At 44.3% G+C, this 26,990-nt stretch overlaps 1 protein-coding gene across 1 annotated transcript; it reads right to left on the bottom strand.

The window, feature by feature from the left end:
- Positions 1-353: 353 nt before the first annotated feature.
- On the bottom strand, positions 354-25,938 carry KIAA0319L (KIAA0319-like ortholog). Its single transcript, XM_010017806.1, has 20 exons — positions 25,797-25,938; positions 21,448-22,145; positions 16,397-16,688; positions 14,302-14,403; positions 13,380-13,477; positions 12,148-12,235; positions 11,446-11,538; positions 10,607-10,739; positions 9,663-9,891; positions 8,491-8,614; positions 7,840-7,972; positions 6,850-6,998; positions 6,400-6,551; positions 6,073-6,211; positions 5,738-5,897; positions 3,912-4,054; positions 3,079-3,201; positions 2,479-2,569; positions 2,043-2,134; positions 354-669 (listed from the first exon to the last, which is right to left on the bottom strand). Exons 1-20 carry the CDS (start codon positions 25,936-25,938, stop codon positions 482-484), a joined length of 3,369 nt encoding a protein of 1,122 aa, XP_010016108.1. The 3' UTR covers positions 354-481.
- Positions 25,939-26,990: the final 1,052 nt, after the last annotated feature.

The following is a 26,990-nucleotide window of genomic DNA, read 5'->3' on the forward strand; positions in this document are numbered from 1 at the left end:
GAAAGCCACTGGAGCATAAAGGGAGAGCTCAGAGCACAGCTCAAAGCACAGCCTTGACCTTCCTTCTCTGAGGAGCTCCCAAGGAAAGTGAGCTGGAAGTCCATGGGTGTTTCCTCCACTGCAGTCTGAGGACTGCAGTCTTGAGTCCCAGCTGTGCAGGCTGGTCTGCACAGCTAGGAAGGTCCTGCACATTCACAGTTGCTTCAAGTGGTTCTGTCCTGCCACTCTCCAGATACCAGCTCTGTCCTTTCCTGATGCCTCACCTGGGGTTCACAGTTGCCTTCTCCCTTTGATTTCCCTTGAAGTTCAAATTCAAGTACAACCAGTTTTAACTGAAAAGAAACCCACAAAAACAAAGGTATTTTCTGTGAAACGAGTTAGCAGCATTGTCCTAATCAAACTGGCCTCCAAAGGCCCTTGTAGGATAGGGACGGGAGTGGCCTTTCCCACTGAGCTCCAGCAAAAGGCCGCCTGAGGGGAGCTATAGGATTTCCTCCCTCTGGTTCTTGGGTTTGAGCATCACTTGTCCATTGCGCAAGGAGCCATTCTGGCTACGCAGCAGTTTCCCTTTCTCATGGTCAGGCCACGTGAAGATGGCTTCATCGCTGTCCAGTTCAGACTCCGAGTGCATCAGGCTCGTGTTGAGGACCTGGGCTTTTTGTCTGCCACCTTTGAAGGAGAGAGATTCCCAGGTCAGAAATGTTTTTAATACTGGTCAACAACCTCACCTTACTCCATTCCCTCTTTAAGACGCTTTTCCTATCATGTCAAAGGAGTGGCCTAATCAGACTTTCCTGTGTGGCTGAAGCCAAAGTGACCCTGTTTCAGATACCTTGGCATGACAGGGATCATGGCACTCCAAGATACTGCAAAGCACAACAAACAGGCAGGAAAAAAAATGACATTATCAGAAGGGGCTGCGAATAAAGTGGAGCTTGTCTCCCTGGCCTTGCTCAGGGAACTGCCTAGAAAGCAATCTGAGTGCTAAAGGCTGTAGTAAAGAGAATATGCAGGTATGTGAGAGAAGATCACTGCATTCTTACTACCCTCCCTACTCCCATCTCTGCTTCTCTTGCCTGAAAAGGAAGAGAGACAAATCAGTGGGATGAATTTAGATTAATGCACAAGGACAGGAGAGATATTTACTGATGTCAGCAGAGGAAATACTTAAATTGAACTTTTCCTTAATGGAGAAATGCAACATTTCCTCTGTTAGCAGAATGCTCGCTGGACATACCTAGCAAGCAAAAAGACTCTAGTCAGCAGCCAGCCTCAGAGGCAGCAAGATCAGTTCAGTTACCAGAGAGCAAATGGCTGAGGCACATTTGCTCCAGCCTGTGGAATGAGCCCTTTATTTAACAGTGGGGCTCTTGTGTGCAAGGTGACAGATGCTCAGATTAAAGCAGAGTTGGGTGCTGAGGGAGGAAACCACCCAGGTTCTCTTTAAGAGTATCTGTATTTATGCAGTTGGGACAGCCTGGTTCTCACGGGAAGAGTCTGATCGGCTCTGGTCGCTGCAATGCCCTCCAGTGCTGCTGCTGGGTTCTGCTCACTTTGCTGGAACACCATTAAATGGGATGATACTAGGAGGAGCAGTTATTTTTCACTAGCCAGCAAGGATCAGGGACTATTTCCCATGCACAGTTAACCCCTCCTCTAAACAAAACCGGAACACACGCTCTTATTTGAAACACACATTTCAAACTACCAGAACCCAGTGGAAAACTTTAGAGCAAGAGAAGTCATGGTCAAGATCCAGGTTTGGGCTGCCGGGGTCAGGCTGGTCCGCACAGCTTACACACATCCACTCACTGCTTCTGGGATACAGAGACACCACGACCAGGACAGTTCCAGCTCCAATTTCTAAACCAGAGGGATAACTTGACTGTGTACAGATCTGAAACAAGCTCTTAGATCTTCTGAGACTCATCTGTCAGTGCCTAGCACCATGTTTGTTTCACTCTGTGATTTTACATCCACTGAGGAAGAGTGTTCTTAGTCAGCATTCTGGAAACACCGAGCTCTTCCCTCTCATATTTTACCTGCTTTGGGATTTGGTTTTAATTCCAGACTTTCTTGATCCGTTGCATCCAAAATCTTGTATTTGCTTTTTCTTTTGGCTTTTCCTTTTCGTCTAAAGGGGAAGAAAAGGAATTAAGAGGCAGTCCATTTCTAAAAAAGGCAGAATAAAAGCCAACTCTGATCTCCAAAGCTTATTTCAGATTACATTCACATCAGAAAATAAAACATGAAAAGCATTGTCTTAGTTGCACTTTTTTAGGTTAATCCAAATCTTGCTTCCTAACTGAAGCCAGAGTTCTAGGACTTCCACGTTTCAACTGAAACACTAAGTGACAAAAACTAGCACCCCAGGGCTAAGCAGATGACCTGCTGGGACAATGGGTTTGCATCTTTCACCTAATGCAGCTCCTTAAAGCACTCACTGACACAGTGGAGGGGTTATGGCCTCAGTCCTACCTTTTGCAACAGCAGATCACCATCCAGGATAAGATTCCAAAGGCAACCACAATGACGAAAAACGCAATGATCACATACAGCACACTCCACTCTGAAAGCAAAGCACCCCAGAGGGATAAAGACAGTTTGGCACCTCATACAGTTGATAGTGTGCACTTTAGATGACTGTTCTTGGGAAAAAAAAAGAAAGGCCTGACCCTCTGCAGAATTAAGAGGCTACCACTCATCACTGGCAGCACCACTAACTCACCTACGGAAGCCAGAGGCTTCAGACCCAGCGTGCAGACTCACTGCACAAGGGCAATGTGTGTTAATTATTTGCTTTCCTTTGGCAGGAAAGCCTCTGTAGGGGCAGGACGGAAATAAGGGGTGATTTATACATGAAGAATGGACTCAGCTCTTAGTGAGTGTTCACTGAGAGGGTCTGAAGAGGAGTTCCTTCCCTAGCCCCTGCCTAGAAGGCATGTGAAGTGAGACTGCGGCAGTGGTGAGCACCGCGTCAGGAATACCAGCAGAAAGGTACCTGCTGCTCTGCCCACCCTGGCTTTCAAACACTGTTTGCTTTCCAAAGGTGAACAATCCCAGAGAGGTTACACATACCACAGTTGCTTTCTCCATCTCCTATCTGCACCCTGATGAAGTTCTCCATCCAGAAAGGGTCACAGATGCAACGCTTGGTGAAGGAGTCACAGCGACCATGCTCAGAGCAGTTCAGCTGACATGCTAGAGACCAAAACCAGCAAGGTGAACTAAATGGCTTGATACGTGAGGCAAAACCAGGACATTATAGTTCAATAAGGACAATTTCCACAGGCTACTACTTGAATCTAGTCACTCATAGACTAGATTCATAGCTTAGAGGTAATCACAAGCAGTAACAAACATAAGCTTGCAGGCCTCATCCCAAACTAGAATGGTCCCACTTCACTAACAACGTAACACACATAATATGTTAAGAAAACTTTGCCTACTAAATCAGGAATTTGACATAGAAGTTATGGAATTTGTGTATTTGTTATGGAAATGTTGAAGTCATGAAAGTAATTACATTATTCTAGTTTAAAATATCTAACTGATCAGCAAATGATCTTCACAGGATGGAACTCATGAAAGAGAAACAGTGCCAATGTAAAGCTGTAACAAAATGATGGAAGGGAAACATTTCCTCCAGACTGATGTATGTGCTGCAGAGGAAATGAGTATGTTCACAGCTACCAAGATCTGCAGTTCTATTGTTTTCAGTATGACACTCATTTTGTTGGCTGTACTCCATTAACACACTATTTTAGTTTTATAAGGATCAATCTGCTTTCGATTTTGTGAATTCTTATCTTCCTAGTAACACTACAAGTAACCATTTACATAAACAGTGAGTAGACAGAGTCAATGCATAAATAACTGATTAACATGTAGTCTAACAGACTCTTACTTACTGACTGTGTTAATTTCCAGTGCTCTGAAGATGAGGAAATCTGACTGTTGTTTCCTTAGTTCATTTTTTAATGTCCAGGCTACCTCTCGTCCTTTGAATATCTGATGGGGAGGCTGGTTCTGCACAAAAAACACCATCTTCGTGCTGGAATCAGACAAAAATGATTACCTGCTGCTTCTTCGAACATCAGCGACAGAGCCATCCTCCCCAGTCTGACATTAGAGGGACTTAATCAGAATCCCAAATATTCTGAACGCTAGACTTTTGGCTCCAGCTTGAAAGCAAAGATGGTAGAGCTGGTCACACAGTACCCTTTGGGACATCTTAGCCATTCATATTCTCAAAGCTAGGGCCAGACTGTTCTCGAGTTTGCTAATCAAGCACATCTTTGCATGCTCGTGCTAAACATGCAAATCTCCAAACTTTAAGGTCCTGCCATTTTCATAAACTCCCTCCCTCGCTGTGGGATCCTTAGATTTAGTACACACGGAACTTGGAGGCTCATTTAACTGCTCAGCACAGAGCTCCAGCATCTGAGAAGACAGTGAAGGTTTAGTCTTTTGCAAAGCTCAATTTAAATGCACAACGCATTCTAGCCAGAAAAAAAGCACAGATGTAGAGGATATTGTATTCTGCATCTTTCATTGCATTAACTTTATGACAGAAGAACTTGCTCCCCTAGGCTTGCTCGCCTTGTAGAGCCCTGCGTATCCTTCAGATTCACTAAAGGATACTTCAGATTTATTATTACCAGTGAGCCTATGAGTCAACAGCGTGTTAGCAAAGCCCTCAGAGTATGTGAAAAAAAATCCAGCAGCTGGGAGAAAAAGATCTTTTTTAAACAGTACAAGTTACTTTGATAGTTGAGGCAAAACTGGGATCTTCAAGCCATCTGTCAGAAAATGAACTGCGCTTTTGTAACACTTCCCTCTCTTATTTACTTAATAAACACAGAAACCGATGAAGTGCTAATTACAAGGATCCCTTACTTGCCTTTCTCAGTGAAGCACAGTGGCAACTGGCCTGGTCATGGCAGAGACAGAAAGGTAATATTCCAACAGAAAGTGCTGGCTCTTCTCTTCTGAGCTCTTTAGGTTTGCACGGATAATGAATTCTGATTTTACTGCTACAGCAGGCAATGTGGACACGAAGGAATCGATACGTTACTGAACTCAGGAAAGTGTAAAGTACAACTGCAGATTTACTGCTGACTTGCTGCATGACTTTAAAGCATGTCCCTTAAATCCTTTTCAGTGCTTTATCTACCTTAAAACTACTCAAATTCTAGTAAAAATTAAGTGCAATGTTGCATTTATTTCAACAGATTATCACTCTGCCCTTGATAAGCTGTTGCCATGCCACTCACGTGCATGTTCAGGCATCCTCAAACACCCCTACGGTAATGATGGACCACTGTTACCATGGAGCTAAGTGTAGCTGTTGTTGTGACAATGCTGTAGTACCAGTAGCTGAAGTTTTATGCAGAACAGTGAATTTCCCAAAGCAGCCATTTGTGCAGAGGTAGAAACACTCTTCAGACAGTCTTTGCAATTTTCAAAACCAGGTAAGATTAGTTCTTAACGTAATTAGTTCTTAAAGTACACATCTGGGGGGCAAAGACATTAGCAACAGCAAACAGTTTTTAAGGACAATGCACTGTCTCCAGATGGGAAAGATACCAGAGACCTGCTTGGCAACACACCTTCTCTGGCCCGAGCAAGTAGGAATGTCACATGTTAAGCAACATCTCCACACATTCCAATTGTCCAGTCTATTTTCCAAGAGAAAAGCAATCCCTCTCCAGGTACAGACCCAGATGAACCCTACCTCTGCTCAGTGTATGGCTGGATCTTTTGCACAGTGATGTCCGAGTCGAGGACCCCCAGCAGAACGCCTATTTGTCGGATGAACATCCCCTTCTGCCTCTCGGTCAGCTGGCTGACATTAACATCCAGAATTATCTCCACGAGGTTGTTTTTCCTAGGATCTAGTGAAAATGCAGATAATACAGATCCTTAGAACTTCTATTTAACAGTCTGAGGACAAGTCAGGTTTCTAGTGTCTTTCCAGAATGCTTCTGCTTTGAACGCAAAAGAATGACAAGCAGAGGGCTGGCTAGTTCACTGCAGGCAATCGTGCTATAGCACAAAACCCAGACTCACCAGGTTTGACTTCCACTGTGGTCCTTTCCACATCACTCTCTCCTTTGGCATCTGTTACTCTGAGGTGGAATGTGTAGGTCCCTTCTACCAGATTGGACAGGAGGAGGACAGGGTGATGGTCTGAATTATTTAAGACTTCCTGAAAGGCAAAGCAAAGTAAGTAGCTGGAAACAAAGGATCAAACTAGCATGATATCTCATCACACCTGGGGATATCACTACAGGGTAACACGTGCAACAATGAGCTACACAGTTCCTCAGGAGCTGTCAGTGCTCCTTTCGCTGAATTTGTGATGCACCAGACTGCCATTTCAAAAAGAAACCTCACCCCAGCTGCAGGGCTCCCCTCATCCCGGGTCCACAAGTAGCTGACAATTCCCTTATCATCAGAGGACTTTGATCCATCCAACTCAGCTGTATTGGTGGGCAAGGTGATGACAACATTACCAGCAATCTTTGCAACTGGTGGTTTGTTTATCTCTAAGCAAACAGAAAGAAAGCAGTTGGAGGAAAAATCTGGTAACTTCTAATCAAAAACTACTGCATTAGACCTTCACTCTACCCCAGCAATCCTGTCGAACCCTGGGAGAAGAGAAGGGACATTACAAACTGCAGGATTCAGCTGAAGATACTGTCCCTCCAGAAAAGGGTAAACCCCTGACTAAAGAAGGCCATTTCAGTGCTCTCCACATTATTTTCCACCCATTCCTTAGTCTCATTGTGCCTCTGAACTGCTCAGAGATAACCTGTGTCTCGGGCAGCTCATGGCTGGACATACCTTCTTTGACAATGACGTTGACAGAGCTTTGGCTCTGCAAGTTCCGCTCATCTTTAACTGTTAGAGTAAACTCATATGTCCCAACCTGAAGGCCTGTTACAGTGGCAATGCTGCTGTTGGCATTCTCCAGCTTGACACCATCTGGACCCCTAACCAAAGCACAAGAGGATCAGTTTAAACTTTGCACAGACCACAAGAGCTCACAGCAAACAGGAAGCCTGAGCTCAAGCAGAGTTTATGGGGATGCAAACAGACAGTTGCCTGGAAATACAAAGTCCATGACAAAAAGCAAAGTTATTTCCTCCAGTTACAGCAAGGTAATCTAAAGAATAAGTGCAGCATTCAGAACAAAAGCATAATTTCTGGTGGTTTAGTGTTTTGGTTATTTTTAAACCAAGAGAACAATGATACCAGCATTTAAGTAGGGTTTAAGAAGTGGTACTTTCAGCAAAATTGGCTAGTGAATTGCACAATAAGCCATTTTTTTTGAAGAAAAGGTATAGAGCAGAAATAGTTCATTTCTAAGAGCTTTGCACACGCTTTGCACTGGCAAACAGAAAAAGCTACTGCAAGTTGCTCAGACTTCTTCCTGAATTCCCTAAAGCACTTCAGTGTATTTAGAGTCTGAAAGGAAGCGTGACAATGAGAACACCACTGCCTCACTCAAACATGTGCAAAAGCATCAACTTAGAATGTTGCTGCATTACAAGAGTCAGTCTCTTCGTAGACCAAGGCCACATTACACTGCTGTGAATCAAACATGGTTGGTCTCCTTTATAAACCACAACCATGCTTCGTCAGGCCTAGAGACAAAGGCAAAGCTACTTATAATGCTCGAACACAACTATAATTAAAGATAACATACACATCATTCTAGTCACTGGCAAAGCTTGTCAGGGCCAGCGTGACCAGGATTTAACACTAGTAGGAGGTGTCTTGTTTTAAAGCCCCGGCTCCATGCATAAGAACAATCTGGAAGATGATACCCACCGGGTTTTTTCCCAAAGAAAAGAGACTATCTTCTGGTCATCTGAGCTCTTGCTGCCATCTAGAGTGGTGCTGTCCACAGGAAGAGTTAATTCTTTATCTGGACCAGCATCTGCCTTTGGGGGCTTATTGTTCTCTGAAAAAGGATGCAACACCTTTCATACACACACCACAAACCCCAGCAATAAGAATTTTTATTATGATTCCTAGTATATTTCTTGCCCACCATCTCAACCTTGTCGTCAAGAGAAAGTGACGTTAGAAGCAGTCAGATCAGTGTTTCAGTCACATGTCTGTAATAAAATGAGAATAAGATGAAGGTGTTCTGATTTTTTCTCTCATTCTTTAAGTACTACTCCACTTTTCCTGCTCCTGTCCCAGGACCTAGCACTGTGGGCAGAGACAGCTGCTTGGAAATACAATCCTGACGTTACGCTGGGATAACATCAGTTAGACTACATTCTGTAAAATAAGAAAGCAGCCTAGAAAGGCAATAAACCAACAAAGTTTCTACCAGCCCAGAATAGTCCTAAATTACAGTAGCTTTTCTGAAGGCAGCACAAAGCTACCAAAAACTTAAGAGTATGTCAACAGATTGATGCTCACCTTTAACTTCTGGAATGGAAGTGGCAAAAGCAGCTAATAGCAGCTTACCTGGCTGGACTATCACAGTGACCTCTGCCGTGGACTGGTGCCCAGCAGAATCAGTCACTATTAGCTGGTAAGTGTAATCCCCTTCTTGCATTGCAGAGAGCTGCAGGACTGGTGTTCTCACCCCCTTTGAGAAAACATATTCATGTATTAAAAACAATTCTTATGCAGATAAAAACAGACTGAGAAGACTCTGCTTCCAAAATAACTATTATCAGCAGATTCTAGGGGCTTATTACCAACTCCTGCTCTGAGGCCAGGAGTCTGTGCCACTTGAGCATGCAAGGCACTTACAGTTAATTTATACACAGCAACAAGGACACTGTTGTGGAACATAACAAGAGTAATGCCATATAGGTGCTCACAACATCTGAGATTCAGCAGTTAGCAACTCAAGCAAACCCTCTGGAGAGCCCTGTGCAAATCATACACATTGTGAAGCTGATTCATGGACTTTCTTATTCCATAGATTTGACAGTAGTAATAATCTTTAAAAGAAAAATGATGCTGTTTGGGACTGAGGAGTGTCTGGCCAGTATCAGCAAAGGTTAGACTCCAAGGTTCAACTCAAAAGATCCAGTCCATTGCATTTGCCCAGCTTAGGAAATGCTTCACCTGGCTCAATGGGTTATTCTGTGTGCCTAAATGCCATCCTGACCAGCAGTTACTTAAAAGGTCACACAGTCTGGCTTCTACACCTGCTTAAGGATCCTGCTATATCATCATTTGTCATCGTTGATTCAGCTATCACTGGATGTTCTGAGAAGTCAGCAAATGGACAGAGAAAGAAAATGTTTCCCTAGCAGCCACACAGGTTCAAGTGAGATACATGGGTGTGATCAAGTTGTGCTGAGGCCTGTTGTATGGCACATGAGAATACAAAGCTCTCATTCCTCTCAATCCTCTCTTCTTCAGCAGTTGATTGCTCAAGAATTGCCCAGGAAAGAAAACAGGATGCCAGTGAAAACCTGTGGCTAGACTGGTGCTACCAGCTGAGCCACTAACCCAATACCAGCTTCATTTGGATTTAGTTTTAAGTATATATTCTATCATCACATGCTTGCTCTGCAGGATTATAAAAGACACTTGCTAACAGCCAATTAAAAATGGTTTGATTCTAGAGAAAAAGCCAGCTAATCAGTAACCCAGATTGAGTCCTGGAGACCTGCACTCACCTGCATCTCCATCACCTTCCCTTTGCTGTTAGGGCTGAGCAGCCACTCGTAGCTGACAATGCTGTGATCATCGGTGCTCTGATTCCCATAGAGGGTGATAGAGTTCTGAGGCAGGGTGATCACTTGGTTTGGGCCTGCATTTGCCACTGGAGGGTAATCTACTGCTTTGTTCACAGTCAAGTTTGCAGTGGTGGAGTTGCTGGCACCATCCGAGTCCACGACTGTTAGACTGAAGTGGGCAAAGCAAAAAGTGAGAGCAGTGAAGAGTCATGATCATCAGAGCTGAATACAAAACACTGGCTGCAGTGAACTGAAATCAACTGCAGGTAGTACCACAAAACAGAACTGCTTTTTGCCAAGTCTGGATGTGAACACCAATCTGATTAGCTCATATATCAACTGCTTAAAGGGAAATAAGCATTCAGTTTTAGGTACTCAGGTTTATTTTATTTTATATAGATCTGCTAATGCAGGGCATGGACATCACACCAAAATGCAGACCAAAGGAAAAACCTAGAACAAACAGGAAAGTAAAATCAGCTACTCTCTATTACTCAGGTATGTGAATAAAACCATTAGGCCTCATTCACTTATCTGGGACAAACACACTACATTTAAAAACTGGATTTAAAGACTGCATTTCTTCCTAAGCCTCTACCCAAGCAGTTTAGATTTGACATTTCAAGAGACATTTTGTAGTGCTGGCAGACCATTTGTGCCCTTCTGCCATCATCTTGAACCACTGCTACAACTTAAGAATAAAAAGTAGCTGGATAGCTTATCTCTTCTGAAGTGAAAAGCTATAAACTACCTGAAAGTGCAGAAGCAGAGAGAGCACATCACAAAACAGAGTTCTCTCCATGTTGATTTTTTTTTTTCAGGAATCTTGTAGGTTTTACTCTTAAGGGATGAGAACTGACCAACTTTTCCAGAGCACAACCTACCTGAATGTGTAATTCCCGGGTACCAGGTTGGTCAGTGTCAATACGGCAGTATCACTAGAAACCTTCTCCTCTCGCAAAGGACCCTTCAGTTCCTCCCAGTGATAGCTGACAATTTTATCATCATCAGTGCTTTCTGTTTCAATTATGGAAGAAAATGCACATACAAGGAGTTGGGAAATGCTGCTTCACAAACCCCAGATGCTCAGTCCCCTAACTCAGTACTGGGCTTAGTGGGCAAAGGTGTTTTTGGTTCAAGCCCAATTCCTGTTTTTTGAACCAGACTTCAGGAATCTCTGAAGCACAGACACCCAAACTGTGTGCTCTCCTCCAACCCTGTTTGACAGGTACACTCAAACACCCTTAATCCCAGGTTTCTATGTGTGTTGGGGGAAAATGAAAAACCCAAAACAAAGCACTTACAAAATAAAGCTAACTGGGAGTAACCCAACTTCAAATTATTTAAAGGAACTCCTGAGAAGCTGTAGTGCAGGCCAGAACCAGGAAAGGTGGCTTTGCAGCTAACTAATACGTTTAAAGCTTAACGCAAGAGGCCAGTTTTGACTGTCAGTAATTTCTTTTATTCTAAGCAACAACCTCTTAGAGCTTTTCCTTTTTTAGGAGAGTAGCTCAAGGCAGTGCCCTTCAGAATGAAACATGGAGAGGTGCTGTCATGTGCGTATTCCCCTCTCCTGGCAAGAGAGGCTAATTCTTTTCACTAATGTGTGTTTGACAGTGTCACACTTCCTCTTAGACTTTATCCAAAGGGCCAGCCCAGAATGCACCATATGGAACCCAGGCTTGCTGGATAGACTGCTGCATTTAAAACTGCAGGTACTCACGGCTGCCATCAATAACAGTGGAAATGGTTGGCAGTGAAATCTCCTGGAACTGTGGGGACACGATGGCAACAGGAGGCCGGTTCACACGAGGCTCTGCAACAACATCCGAGCTGTTACAATGACACCTACAGGCAGATCACGATAAAAAGCCCTGGCCAAGGAACTCTGCAAGTAAAACTATTCGGCCTTTGTGTGCCAGGAGTAGCAAACAGAATACATATTACACATCTTCTTCCATCTCCCCAGCCCTATCTACAGCCTCAGTCCTACAGTCAGCGAGTCCAGGAGAGGAGTCCAAAGTGTGGAATTGCTATGGCCCACAGCTCCAAGACATCCACGGATCAGACCGACTGCGGAGAACTGCACAGTCAATGAAGTGATTCGTGCTTTCAAGGAAGTTACACACCAATTTGGGGAAATAGTGCTAACAACAGGGATTTATGAAAGCAAGGTGAACTGCCACCACACGAGTCCTCTGGAAATGGCTGCACTGCATCAGTTCTCCTATACTGGGTCAAGCATTCAAGGACAGACAATAGTTTCACACCTCAGGAAACGCCTTAATGCACATACTACGTTTAGAGCACAGCGAATTTTCACTACATTAAACCACAGTCCAGTCAAATAAGCCAAACACCATGATGCAGGTCCTGGTTTATCAGAGACAGGTGAAGTTAGAAGACACTAATGCCAGTGACTCACTTGGATTCACCGTTACGTTCACGTAACCCTCTCCACGTGCATTCTCCCCGTCGACGACGACTTTGAATTCGTACAGACCAACAGTAAGCTGGAAGGAAGCACAAAAGATGATTTACCTTCAGGATGGTCAGGAGCTATTAGAAGATCAAGTTACCATGTTTTAGCACACCGGCAGCATAAAACACGGGCAATTATGCTTCAATCTACACACACAGAGCAAAGGATGGTTTCCACGCCAAAACGGTATTACGTATCTTTTAATTTACAATGGGCTATGCAGAAACCAGACTAGTATTTCTTTCTACCACAGGTGCCACAGGCTTGTCAGTCAAGCTTTATTTTCTATCAACAACAGGCCAACAGAAGAGAGATAACAGAGATTAGTTCAGGTTGTCTGGTCACAGGAATCTGTATGAGCAGGTTGCATTTGAGATGAGAAAGGCTGCATGGAAGAGAAGAAAATCTCTTCTTGTGTGATTTTACACAGGGAAGCATTTTTTCTCTTCTTTTTAGGTGACATGAATCAGACTATCACCCCTTCATCATTAACTGTTGAACCAAAATGAGAGGGTGAAGGAGGACTAGGTGCTGGACAACGATCGTGATATTCAAAGGGCTGAACTCTGACAGACATACACCTTTTGAAAGACTTTCATCTGCATGGTATCGTGACTAAAGGCTATAGATGTTTTCTGAGTGCAGCAGAATCCAAGATGCTCAAAGGAATGTCTCATAAATACAGAACTGTATATTCACACAATATTTAAAGCCATTTCCTTGTTAGGAATTCTTCCACTGTTAGAGCTTGTCTAACAGCAGCAGCCAGGGACATGCTACGTAGAACTTCACAGCTCTCGTGAATGGAGTCAGCAAGTTTCTTTTTCAGTGGGACTTCAAGGCTTCAGACTTGAACAAATCACCACACTGCTTCAGAAGCAGAAATATTCACAACCCTTTGTTAAAGTTAAACTGTGCCATTCATATGGCTTGATCAACTGCTGTAGGCAGCTTTTAGGTCCCAAAATCAATTTCTTCCTTCGCTCATGCCAGATCAATCTCCCTTTTATAAAGGAGACTTAGAAGAGGGCTCGCAGTCAAATGTTGGCTGCCTGCCCATCATGCAATTTCCTATTCATCTTGAAATCACACACAAGTCTTTCCTGGCTGCCAGGGTCCCCATCTTCTCCACTTAGCATTTAACACAACAGGATACGAAGCAGCAAAAGCTTTACCTTAGATAACTTGAGGGTCTGTGAGTGCTTCCCTTCCATTTCTCCACTGTAGTCTTTTGGATGAGTGATCAATTCCCACTCATAGGAATAAGTAGTTCCTTAAAAAGAAACAGTAAAAAAGATCCAGACATTTGTTTTTAAAAGACTGTCTTTCTGCCATGATAAAAAAAAAAAGCAAAGGTATTAAACATTTAGAGGTCACATTCTGCCACACTATGGAGAAGTAAGACAGCTTGGAGTTCGGGCTGCAGCTTTTTGGGAATATACCCAGGAAAAGAGACAATCTGTGCTTCTAAATACATGTACTCCGGAGCCAAATCCCATCTTTCAGCCTCTAAGGCATTAAAGAGCTTTGGAACAATCAAAGCTCCAGGATAATGAGAGAGAAAAGTCATATCATGCCCTCAAGTCCTGCAGACACAATGTAATGTCAGGTTTTGAACAGGAATGTGTCTACCCCTGTTGCTGCAGAACACACAACATGCTCACTTTTTCTTGCAGCCTCCCACCGCCACTGTGGACAGAGCTATAGATATAAATACCTGTGAACAATTTGCCATGATGAAATGAGGAGTGTAGAGGAATGTGTTCCTCAGTGTGCCAACCCTCCCAAATCAGATTTCAATCCACCACTTGCTAAAACAGCTTGTCACCTATCAGCAAGTATCATGAATAGATGCTGAAGAGCCATTGCTTCCTCAATAGCACTTTGAGAACATGCCATCTCCCAAACCTAATGACTTTGTAGCACTTCCAATGTTTTTAGTGCCTTGCTATTTTCTGTGAGAGGCAGCTCGAGGATGAAAAACTTCTACAGGAAAGTGTTCCCTGACAAAAGACATTTTCAAGACTGTCCTTATTTAATGCCCATTTGCCATTTCACCATCACAAGCCCTTAGCAGAATTCCCAAGGAAGCCTTACGATGTGGTGGCTCAGGAAGCACAAACGCATTCAGCTGAACTTCATTCTTCGGCAGGGTCACTTCGACGCTGTCTCCAGCAGAAACCACCAGCTCCTTCATAACTGAGAGGGAGAAACAGAATTGAAAGAGGAACAGGAAAAATAATTTAATAGGTACATCAAAACCACCTGGGTTTGAGAGTCTGTGGAATAAAAACCAGCTACAAATGGCTGTATTTTGTAAACATCCCATCACTCAATATAGTTCCCGTTTCAGGTTTCGCTCTCATTGTTAATGTAAAGGCACTAATGGGGTTTTACAATTTTAAGACAAGCCCAAAATGACTCAGTCACCTCTCTCTTTGCAAGACACTGTGCAGCTCCTGCTCCCTTCCTAAAGAGCTGAAACGTGACCCTCAGGCCCTGTACAGGGGAATCTATTCACCCAGGCCCAGCCGGATGGAAAGGGTTTTACCTGACAGGTTTTTGGCAGAGAACCCAGCTGCAGCCCCATGACACAGCAAGACAAACACTGCTATTTACCAGCCTGCAATTCCAGACCCTCATAAATAGATGAAGAATTCATGGTATTTCTTTTTTGAAAGACTGCTTGGGGGCTAAGAGATTACCCCACTGAGTATGGAAAGTCAGCATTCAAACCTGTCCCTTTCATTTGTATTTTCTTTTTGATCCCTCTTTAAGAACTGTCTTTCCATTTCATTCCAAGTAAATCAACATGTAGTTTGTTGTTAAAGACTACAGGGTGAAGACTTGAAAACTACAGCCAGTGGCCTTTTTCTTCTGCTTGTTTGTAGCATTAAGGTAACCAGAAAGTTGACTACATTTCGTAAGAGTACCTCTTGGCTTCCTCATCCTCCTCTTCCCTTCCTATTTGCTTTATTTTGGTCTTTTTATTATTGAGCCTGGGAATTATGCAGAGAAAACAAGAGTTGAAGTTGTTTACCCCTGTTTGACCCTAGGTCAGCAATATGCACAAGAAAATCCAAGTTAAAAAGAGACAGGGAAAATGTCATGAAACATTCAGCCTTTCATCCATCTCTTTATTAGCTACTGGAATTAACCAGTTAACTAAAAGAAACAAATTCACCCGTATTTCCCCCACCCCTTAATCACTCCAGATCTTGGGATATTAAAACTCCATCAGTCTTTCAGCTGCAGAGAGTTCAAGGCTGATCTTTCAAACCCAAAACCAAGCAGACAAAAACCCAAAGGCCTGCTTGGCAAAACTACCCTTCCCATCACCCTTGTATTATTCAGCAAAACAAGGAGGCCCTGGCTACGTTACTTTTCCAACACAAGCCACTGAAGATGTTGAGAATATATTTTCCACTTTTAGCTGGGGTAAGCCCTTCAAAACAACACTAACTAACTTGTGAGCTTCCTGACAAAAATGTCTCTGGATGCAGCGTTTCCTTTACACTTTCAGTTGCTCCCTTGTAAGGAAAAGGAACCCTAAATTCAAAAGAAATTCAGCTGTGAATACTTTAGGAAAGGGGATTAACTGCATTCTGAGATATCACACAATTGCTATACACCATTCCCTGTACATACCTACAGGGTGAGCTAATGGCTTGGGTAAGTTACCAGAGCTGTCCAAAGTGCATCTTGCCTTTATGCATTTTCAATAGTTTAAGAAATACCAGTGTGAACAGAAACATCATCATTTTGCTGCAAAGCAAAGCATGGTCTAATGGCCAAGTACACTATTCTCCATGGCTGAACTGTGCTTTGACATTTCAGGGACAGAAAAAAAATCAGTTACATCCCATTCTGAGCAGACATTAAGATTTATGCTTAACTTGATAGATAGCAGTGTACCAAGACTACTACAATAATACTTCACAGGTCTGTGCCCCACACATCTCAGCTTTCACTTTGGGAATTAAGATATCACCATTACTTTCAAGCTGTTCTCGGAAACAGATCCAACAGTCACATGCAGATTTATGCTGCCAAAGTCCCATTCCCAGACCTCATGAGTTAATGGGGTTCAACCAGCACATGCACTGAAGCAAGTATTATCTCACATTTTTCAATGCTGCAATGACTTATCACCAAAATCCAGATTTCACCTGCTGGGTGCTCACATTCTCACCTGGAGTGGTGGCCACAGTACTTGGGGACACAGCAGTGGTGGCCTGGGTGGTGGGAACACTGCCATTTGTGGGAGCTCCACTTGGCACAGAAGTAGCTGTCTGCATCTTCACTGTGCTTTTCACTGGCACGGGGCTGACTGTGGGCAACACATCTGAGGAGTGAGGATGGACCAAAGCATCATCTTGATGCCCAGGCTTCTCGGTCTTCCCTGTGGCTGTCAAGCCCTGTGCTATAGGGCTGGAGAATGTAGCCAGCACTGATGGTTCTGGTACAGACGTTCCTGGGTGGATCTGCAAAGGAAAAAAGTTGTCTTAGTTTGACTTGAACACCGAGTGCCAGTTCTATTTACTGTGTTTAAGCTCACTTCACCTCCTCCAGCTACAGGCTGGAAAGTCCCTAGTTTGCTTTTCCCAGAAGCAAGATATATTATTGCTTCCTCTCTTCTCTTCTGAATTGCTTCTCCATGTTCTTTCTCCACAGCAGGCAGGCCATTTCTAGCTCAGCTGAACACTAGTTAAGACCACAGATTTAACTACAGCACCTTTAGTACCATGGCTGTTCATGTGGCAAACATGACAGAAGATCTTAGGCTCAGAATTGCAGTGAGTGGAGCTAAAAGAGAGGTGGGATAAGACAGAAGCACAAAACAGGGACAACTTGGGCTGTTTTATCCATGTATTCTAAAGCCGTGCAGTTGGCATGCAGGGAGCAGGAGGATTGCAATGGCATTTTTATGTAATAATCAAATCACTGTAGCAAGAGGAAATTCATTTCAGAATCAACTCTTCAAAGCCAGGTGAGCTGCCACAAGCAGCTCCCTGCGTGCAAGCCACAGGAGATGCTGCTGGGGCAGGGAGTTGAGCTGGAGGGCAGAAAGCTTGCTCACATCCATACAGGATGAGGCACTTTATTGAAAATAAGCAAAGTGGCAGGAACAATTTCCTTCCTTTCATCAGAAAATTCCTTTTACAATACCCAGCCCCGTTCTAGTTGTTAGCCTGCCAGGCAATACTCTTGACAATTTGCTTTCCACCATGAAGAACATGTGTGCAGCAGATTTTGTTGAGCTAAATCTATTTTAAGAACATCTGCTAAATATTTCAAATGGAGCCATTTACCATCTTGGACTCGGGAAGTGTTTTGGAGCTGAATTACCCACCACTAGAGGAGCTCAATATGATCAAAAGCTCGTATTGGAGGAAATATTCTCAAGCTTTTATACCATGCTGTTGGCATTCAGGCCAGGAAACAGGCACTGGAAAACACTTTAGACCACAGTGGGCAAAATCCTGCTCAGTGAATGGGCTGGGCTTCAGAAAACACTAAATGCCAGTTGAAAAATTCAAGCCATGTTGCATGTACTGAACAGCCAGCCAAGAGCAGCAACAAAAGCAGCAAAGGCTTCTCTGCGAGAAGGCTTTTTTGCAACTGGGCAAATTGTTTCCTCTCCCATATCTCAGCTAACTCTCCCTCAGTCACCAAATTTAAAACATCTCAATCCATCAGTATGTTTGATTAGTATCTGAGCTTTATGGACCAAAGAATCAAATGCTATTTGTTAGGGTTACAGACATGAGCTGGTTTTCTCTATTTTCTTACTCGTTGATGGGTTTCCTTCAACAGAACTATGGATTCTTTGAAACAAAGATGCAGGCAAAATCTGGCACACTGCTCCGTGCTGCTCTCCATTGGCAGGCTCGGGGCTGTGGCTGTCCCAAGTGGTATCATCTTGTACCCATCCATACCTCTGGTCAGCTCAGGGTACTGTCTCCCTTTTACCCAGGTTAGAAATGCTGGCATAAAAAAAGGGGCAGGAACTCGAGACAGACTCTGCACAGGAGCAGATGCTTTCCTTGACTTCATACCACTATGGGAAACCACTTTTTGCTTAGCAGAGACCAGCATCTACCTGCTGGGCATAGCAGCCAAGGCCCCACTTTGCTTGGTAATATTTGCAGTGAGCTGGATACTTCCTTGACTCACTTTCTAATGCTTAAAATAACCCACTTTACAGTTGAGAGAGATCCTCTTCCTTCCAGAAGTCTTCAGGATGAATTGACAGCCAAATGCCTGAGAAGAGCTGGAATTAGATAAGCTTTGCCTGGGGGGAAAGTAACAGTCAAAAATGCCTCTAATGCTTGCAAGCTGAGACATTTCTGATCTTTACTCCATAACCCTGAATTCTTTAAAGCACAGAACAGAAGATTTCATTCTTGGGGATAAACAAGGAAGAGAGTAGAAGTTTGCCAGCTGTCCTGTCTCATTAGCTTTGAAAACAGAGAGAAGGGGCATACTGGCCTGAGTGAACATAGGAGTGTCAGACACTTCTGACTCCAGCTGCTAACTGCCTTTGGCCTGGGACAAGTGACCTGGTGTCTCTGTCTGAGACTCCTACATGTATAAGGTGGATCTTGAAGAGCTTTATGTGTCAGAATCCACACTGAACCTGTTACTTGAAAGGAGAGCATCTGTAGCATTTTCTTTTATGTTTTTAATTTAAATGGGCCTTACTTTGCTAAGTCTGGTCTAAATTTACAAAATAGGCTCTTTTCAGCTTAAACTGTGTACTAGATGACCTGTTTGTGAAGATCCCTGACATAAAAATGTGGTTAATGTCACAAAACATGTCAGAGTTAGCGCTGGCTGTGAAGAGAGACCTTTTCTCCTCCCTCATAGGGTAAAAAGCACCCAGCACTAGCAGGAAGCATGACAGCAAGAGTCAAACACTGGGCTTGCCAGGGCCAGTGGTACCCAGAGCTGAGCGCAAGAATGAGCTCTCTGGCTCTGTTGTAGCAACTCCACTTTAAAGGCTGCAGCCTCTTCCAGTCTGCCTGCAGTTGCTGCAGTGCTGCAGCAGTCCTTCTCATCAGCACTGCTGCACTTAAATACTTCTCCTGCTTGGCTATTAAATGTTGTATTTTAAAACTGACAAGAATTTCTACAAAGCAGAAAAAAACTGGTGTCTGGAAAGTGCCACTCGCTTTAATGGAAAAGCCCAAATTTCCTTAGCTAAGGGCTGATGAGCAGGGTGTGCTGTGGTTCTTCCTGGTGCTCTCTCCTTCACCCACCTCTGGTTCCATAGCATGGGCACAGTAGAAGCACAACTTGATGCTAAGTGCACATTAGCAGGTGACACTGCAGGTGGCTATGGAGCTATCAGAACAGCAAGAGGAGAATTAAAACTCATTGAGACAGTGTTTTCCTAAAACTGCCACTTGACTTCTCCCTGTGTCTCTAGGAGCAAAGGAAAAGATCTGCTTTCCACACATTCAATGCTCATCACCAGAAGAGAACATGCATATTAATTCCTTTCTCCCCTTTTAGAGAGGAGTTAAGATCCACTTTGATCTCAGATGTCCCTTCTCACTTCTGATGTTTGATGCTCCCAGGTATGAACTGCTCAGGAAGCAGCAATGACCCAGTATTGTTCCTACCTTCCAGCCCACCTGCCAAAACTTCTTAAAGAACACAGTACTAAATGCACAGCACTCACCTGCTGAGGCCATGTGCTCCATGTACTGGACCAAATCTAGCCCAGGTGAAGTTCTACTGATTTCAGCATGTGTGTAACTTCACTTATTTTGGTCCATAAGCAACCCAACTTGGAAAACTCCCCGCTTTAGCATCTCCCTCCTGCAGGGACTGGCCACGTCCCAAGTACACAGGCTTGAATGTTATCTCCTTGGCCTGAATTAAACTGCTCACAGATCAGAAATGCAAGGACAGCTGCATAGCTTGCTGTATATTTTGCAGGTGAAATTTGGATGGTTCAATAATCAAGGAATTAGCCCAGGGCTGGATAGAAGCAGCTTTAGCCCAATACTCCTGTTAAGGTGGATTTTTTAATTCTTTCTCCTCCTCAAAAGCTCCATCCTAAACCTCAAAACCCTGACTGCCAGGAATTCCATCACAGCCAATGTATTTTACTCAGGCATTTTTGTTTTGATGAACCTGCATTTCGTCAAGAGATACAGACTTCCTTCGTAGCAAACACCAGTAAGAAGAAGAAAAAGATCCTGAGTCAGCCCTAAAAGCTGTGGGGTTCTAGGAAAGCAAGCATTTGTGAAGTTTTAGTGCATGATTTCACAAGCCACCCAGGCTGCCCCAGAGCTCTCAGCAGTGCCCCTTGGCTGCTCTCCACATCCTGCTCCACAGGGTGGTGGCTCAGACCAGTCACAGCCCCACCTGGAACCAAGATTTGAATGCAAGGGAGAGAAACAAATTCAGTCAAGTTCCCAAAACAAGAATGTAACTAGACAAAAAGGCATTGGGCTTCAACGGTGCCAAATCCTAGAAACATGGCAAAAAGTATTTAAGGAACAGTTTCACAAAGCAGAATTCTTTGTACAAACATCATTTAACAACATAAATGTGCCAAGTTCGCTTTAACATCTAGATTTACTAACTTAGCATTGTACATGTTTGGAATAGAGATTAAACTGGTTTCATTCAACCAAAGCCAACATAAGCTTTTGTGGATTTGAGAACCTGAAGCAGTCTTCAAAAACAGAAATAAAAAAGGTGGCATTAAGATGCCAACTCAAGCAAGCAGCTGAGTCAAAGTACACTGGAAACTCTGTGCAGGAGTCCATTAAATAACATATTTAATTGCTTCTATTCAGCACTCAAAGGAAAACAGCGTATTTTAATTTTGTGGATCTAAAAAGGTACTTCTACAGGTAACAGTGTTCAGCTCCCAGGTACTTTCCACTGACATCACGTCTCACCTTTCCTTCTACCTGGCAAGTACACTGTGTGATTATACAAGAGATCAGCATTAGCATTACCATGACCTCCATCTCCTCTCACCTTCCCAAAGACAGTTTATCCCAGCTAGGAAGAGACGGGGGAGAAAAAACCCTACCACCCAAAAAAGCAAACAAAAACCCCAACCCTTGGCCTTGCCTTGTTGACAGGAGGCTGAAAAAAGGCATCCAAAAGGCAGCTTATCAGTTAAGCAGTTTTAAGTCAAAGTCTGCATAAAGCAAATTGAGCAGGAGGGTGCCAGCTGTCCAAAGCAGCCCCATTTCAGCCCCAGCAATCACTTACCTGTGCCAAGCCAGCACCGTCCACATCACTTGATCTGTTCACATTATTGCTTTTAGGAGGGAACAGGCTTTTGGTTTTCTGCTCTCTTGGATTCTGTCCATTTTTCAGCAAGTCTTTCTTTTCATTTGGATGGCCTTCAGGAACAGGCCTGTCTGCCACTATGTGCCTCAGTGCCTGATCCTTCAAGAGCTCTGCTTCACGTCGGCTGCTTCTAGATTTGCTGTCTGATGCTCTGGCTGCAGCCTCCCTGTTGGGGCTCACTGCTGTATCCCTTTTCAGGAGTTCTACCCTGTTACCTGCCAAGCTCTGCTTCTGGAATGACCTCCGCAGTCTTTTTTTCCTCTGGACAGGGATGCCCCAGTCCAACCACTTGTCAAACCAGGTATTCACATCACCTTCCCTTTGAAACTTTAAGAAGTGCTCTGTGCTTTTTGATTTCTTTAAAAATACCAAAACAGAGTCAGAGAAGCCAGTCCTGTTTGCCTGACACAGGCCAGGGACAGTGCAGTTCACCTGGATGCACATATTTTCCAAGAACCAAAAGGCATCACAGGTGGGGCTCTGGCAACAAGCAGCCTGACAGGAGCGCACGGTGTGAAACCCTTCCAGCAGCTGTAAATGGTGATCTTCCCACCATTTCAAACGGCCACCAAACAGGATCTTCCCTGGCTCACATCTAGATCGGTTCCAGTCTGCATCTGAGAAAGGGGAGGGAAGGCAAATAAAGTCATTTTCAATCTTTTAAAACAACAGACAATAGATACTCATCACTGTTGTCAAGATTAATTTAGGGTGCAGAAGTAATGTGGGAGAAAGGGGACAGGACAGCAAAGCCGAGGCTTCTCAGAACCTATACCTGGCCTCAGTACTTACAGAAAGTTTTAAGCAACAATCTGCACCTCCTACCAAAGGGACCACCCCCCTTTTTGACAGTGAAGCCACCCACAGCAAAAGAAGTGAGAACAGAAAGGTTCCTGCTTCAGAGCAGACTGTGAGGCACAGACTGGACAGTGAGGCTGAGGCTCCACAGCAAGTTAAGAGGCATAAATTACGTCAAACACTTTTAAAAGTCAAGTCACTTCAGAGCTCAGCAGCAACTGCTTTACATATTTTTTATATTTTTTCTTAGCATGAAAAGAATTCAGAGTGCTTGCAGGGATCAGTGGATTAAAGGCTTCCAAAATTCAGAGCTCTGCAGATCAAGGACTCCCTAAAAATAGACTAATGACCTATGGGGCTGTTATGCTGTGCTGTGTTCAGCATCCAAGGGATAACAGGTCACTGGAAGATTACTTCACAAACTATGTTGCTGGACTCTGCGTAGTGCAACTGCAGAGTATGCTCCAGATCTGGCTCCCTGTCTGTCAAGAGTGGAGTCCTTGAACATAACACAAATGGAAATCTCTTTTCTCCATCAGAAGTCTGAATTTCAGTTATAACACCCCGATTCTCACTTCTTGACAGCATATAAAGGAAAGTTCAGTAGCATATTACTACCCAGTAACTCTGAATACAGACTTCATGTTGCATTATACCCACCTTCACGATGATTGGAACTAAACAAGTTAAGAGGCCTGGATGTAGAGACTACTGATCCATCTGCCTCCCTGAGAAGAATTCTCACCCCACTTCTCCTGTCATTTCCAAGTTACAAACACATTAAAGATGAAATATGTTGGGGCACAGGAGAAAGACCACACAGATCTCCATGTCTCACACACCAAACAGAAGTAATTTGGTGATGGCACTGTGGTGTGTTTTATGATTCTTGGAAGAAACCATGCAAGGTCCCCGCTGCCTGGCACTACTTGAGGCATTTGACTCACACTATTGCTGAGAATTTCAAAAGGAAATTCAGGCTCAGTTGAGCCTGAAAAAATCAACTTTCTATTAAAGGTGAAGCACTGTCCCTAATGTATCCTGTGAAAAGGGTAACATACTGCTTCCTACATCCCCCTAAAATGCCTCCTCCTCCTTGCCCAGTGCTCAGATGTCAGCCCTGGCTCATATGTACTACTCAAATTATCAACTTGATACAGAACCCAGTGAAATTCAGCAGCAGCTTTCTAGTAACAGGCTTAGAACTGGGGCACAAACCGAATGAATGGGCCACATTTAAGAGAAAAGTGTTCCCAGGGAAAATTATTCCTTGTGAAAAAACACCACGTAACACAAGTGTTACATTAATTCATCTAAAATGTAAAACCTGAATCCTCATAAGCATCTCCTAAGTATGCCAGAGCCATGCCTTAGCCCAGATGACACACCACCACCATGCTGAGAGCGTTCTGCTTCTCTTTTAACCCACTGCTAAGCCAAGAGGCAGAGATTTGAATGATATTTTTGGCCAGATTTCATCTGCTAATGCCCACAGAATCTGGTGCAGCACCCGCACAAGGTGGACACAGACCTGCACCAGACAAGAGAGGGCAGCTCCGAGTACCAGCAGTTACTAACTCCTTACTGAGAGAGCAGACTGGTGTATCCCTTCCAGTTCCTTGTGCTGAAACCACACACAGCAGGTACAGGAACTCGGAGGCTGGGTCAGGCCAGTAAATCTGGTCACTGACAGCATCAACACCAGCAGCTTCAGAGCAAAGCACAAGAAACGTGTCATCAGGAACATCCCTCCCCAAGCACGAGTTCCCTCCTAAGCCCCAGCAGCCAGCCCAGCCTTGCACAACACACATCACAGGCTGCTGCACAGTGGCTGTGCTTAGTCACCTCTTAATACTGGCTTTGTCATTTTTTTAATTCCCTAGTATATCAGTAGAAAAACTGCTGCTCTTCTGAGGACCTCAGGAGTTCCTGTGCCAGCAAAGCAGCTCACAGCTTTGCTGAACAGCAGGGAAACGGAACAGACAAGAACAGTTTCTATTAATATGCTCAGGTTCACGGGCTTGCTCAGGCACTTAATCCCTCCTGATATCAGATTAATGATTAAAGACTTGACTCTATAGACTTTTAAGATCTGTCACATGCAACCAACTATGTCAACACAAGTTCCTTTTACGTAACTCCACAGCCACAATTCCTCCTCAGTTTATCAAACTCTGCTGCTTAAGTGACACAAACAATACCAAAAGAACAAGAACTCGAGAATGGAAAATGTCTCCACATCAGGATAATTATGTCACATATAATTAGATTTACTTCCATACATTTCATGCCTCTAACTCCCACGCAGGCCTGCCCTCAAACACAGAGCACTGTCCAGAAGACACTCCAAAGTGACCCTGGATTCACAGTTCTATACTTCTAAGCTATTACTAAGGACAGGAAATGCCGCATGGGAAGCCCAGTCTACAAGGAAACCCACAATCCACCTGACACACCACCCAAACACACAGTGCTGAGTGCCCTTTGCTAGACCAGGAATACAAATACATCTTTCCACATTCCAAATTAGCTGCTTAAGGTCACATAACTCATCAGCCTAATCAAATCTGTCACTTGGTAAATGCCCAGGAAGGCCTAGCGAAACAACAGAGATGCTGCAGCAGCCTAGAGAACATGTCCATGTAACAAAGAAACAAAGCAAGACCACCCCCTTTTCAAATCTTACTACCGTTAAGGCATAGCAACCTTCCAGCAAAAAGAAAGCTGCTGGCAGCTGTCACACAGGTTGATATATCCTGAGTCACCCCTACCTCGAACCTGTAATTCACTGCAACTTGACAAAGAGAGGGGGGAAAAGGCACATAAACTTTCTTAACTGGGATCTGGTGAATGCTACATGAGCACATGGGAAAAATACCACCTTTTGGTGAAGATGTGGCCTCAAAACACTCACGGGAACTTAACAGGTCTCTCTAAAAAGTCAGAATCTGACCTTTAAAAGAAAACCAAACAACAAACAAGCAAAACCCCACACAATCCATTACATGAAAGCCCCACACAAGCCACTAAGTTATTTACTTGAGCAGGAGGTTGGTTACTCAAGTTTGAACAGGAAATAAAAACGCAAACACAACTGTCCATAGGCAAATTCAGACTACTGACAAACAGCATTTGGGGAGAGTGTTAAACATTAAAAAAACCATTCCTGCCTTCCCAACTTGCTTTGAGTAATGCTTAGATGGAATAATTTTCCAGGTATTTTCCACAACAGCAGCTGTGGAACAGACAGATCACTGCTGCTGACCACCTGGGTACGCAAAGCAGCAGGTCCCTATCAGAGCAATTTAGGGTTAGAAAGAGGAATCCCCTCGTACCCCACATCTTTCCCACCCTTTTGACAGCTCATTTAGTAACTGTAATAATTTCACTTTCAGAGTATTCTAAACAAGTGAGAGGGATAAATATCACAACAGCTACAGGCAGGGTCCCAGAGAGAACAGGAGACTCACGTGCTGAGGAGCACAAGGCACACAGGCAAGCACACAGGTAGAACAGCTGCAGACTTCTCAGCTCCCTTGCAGCTCTTCCCAGGCAGGATTGTGACAAGAATGGGGCGCTAATGCTGAACTTGGCTTCCAGCCTCTTCTCCATGGCCTCTGTGGGCAGCGGCGGGGTTCTAGAAACAGGTAAGGTATGAAACAGGAAACACCCACTGGCAGTTGATATGTTCTCGCACAGATCCACGCGACGCTCCAAAGAGCACGGAGCATTTGCAGAGGTAAAGGAACGTCTTATCTGCTGTGTCTCAGCCCAGCTGCTGCTCGGTGACTACCAACGCCTGACAGGGAAGTGAAATCCGTAGTAGTGAAGTTCCCAGTGTCGAGCCACAGGGGGCTACCACGAGAGCCTTTCCTTCACCCTTGGGATTCCCTCCTCCAAATCCCACCACTTTCAGTGGCAAAATAGCCAATGTATCTACTGCCCAGTCTGCTGGATTGCAAAGACACCTTTGAGAAATTCCAGCCCCAAACACACCACGGGGAACAGACACCCAGGAGCACCACGAGCACAACACAGGCTCTGATGAACCCGGCACATCTGCTGGAGATGTCATCGCCTGCACATTGGTGCTGGCTGGTACCAGCCAGAAACAGAGAAACAAGAATACAGCAACACTGAGAAACACGGGGCTAAAGATGTGCTTTGCCTCAGATCTTGCTCCACAAAAACACTGATGCTCCTTCTCACCCCTTCTAATGCCAAAGGCTCTTTTATGGCCTCATATGGTACTGAAATGTAAATTACCTTTGGATGACGTGAAATGAAAACATAAATTACTCCACAAGTAACCAACAGTGCCTAATTTTAAAGGGTAGTGAAGGCACAAGCACTTAAACCTACTATTTCTGGAGAATGAAAGGGAATATTATTCCAGGGGATGTTCTCACTGACAGCGAGACCCGCCAGCGCACTGCTTAAACACTCCTGTTTGTTAAACCCCAAGGGAATTTCACTCGCCGACCGGCAGCAACGAGCGTGAGCTGCAGAAAGGGACAGGCACGGGAGGAAAACTTCGCGCTGGGAGATGTAAACGGGTCGGTAACGGAACTCCCCCTCCCGGGGCTCCGCTCTGCCAGCTCTCCCCCAGGGAACGGCTCGGGGCAGGAGGCCGCGGGGAACAGCCGGGCTGCCCCGCTCCTGCC

This window comes from Nestor notabilis, unplaced genomic scaffold (genome assembly GCF_000696875.1).
Source record: "Nestor notabilis isolate BGI_N333 unplaced genomic scaffold, ASM69687v1 scaffold19397, whole genome shotgun sequence".
Taxonomy (NCBI): domain Eukaryota; kingdom Metazoa; phylum Chordata; class Aves; order Psittaciformes; family Psittacidae; genus Nestor; species Nestor notabilis.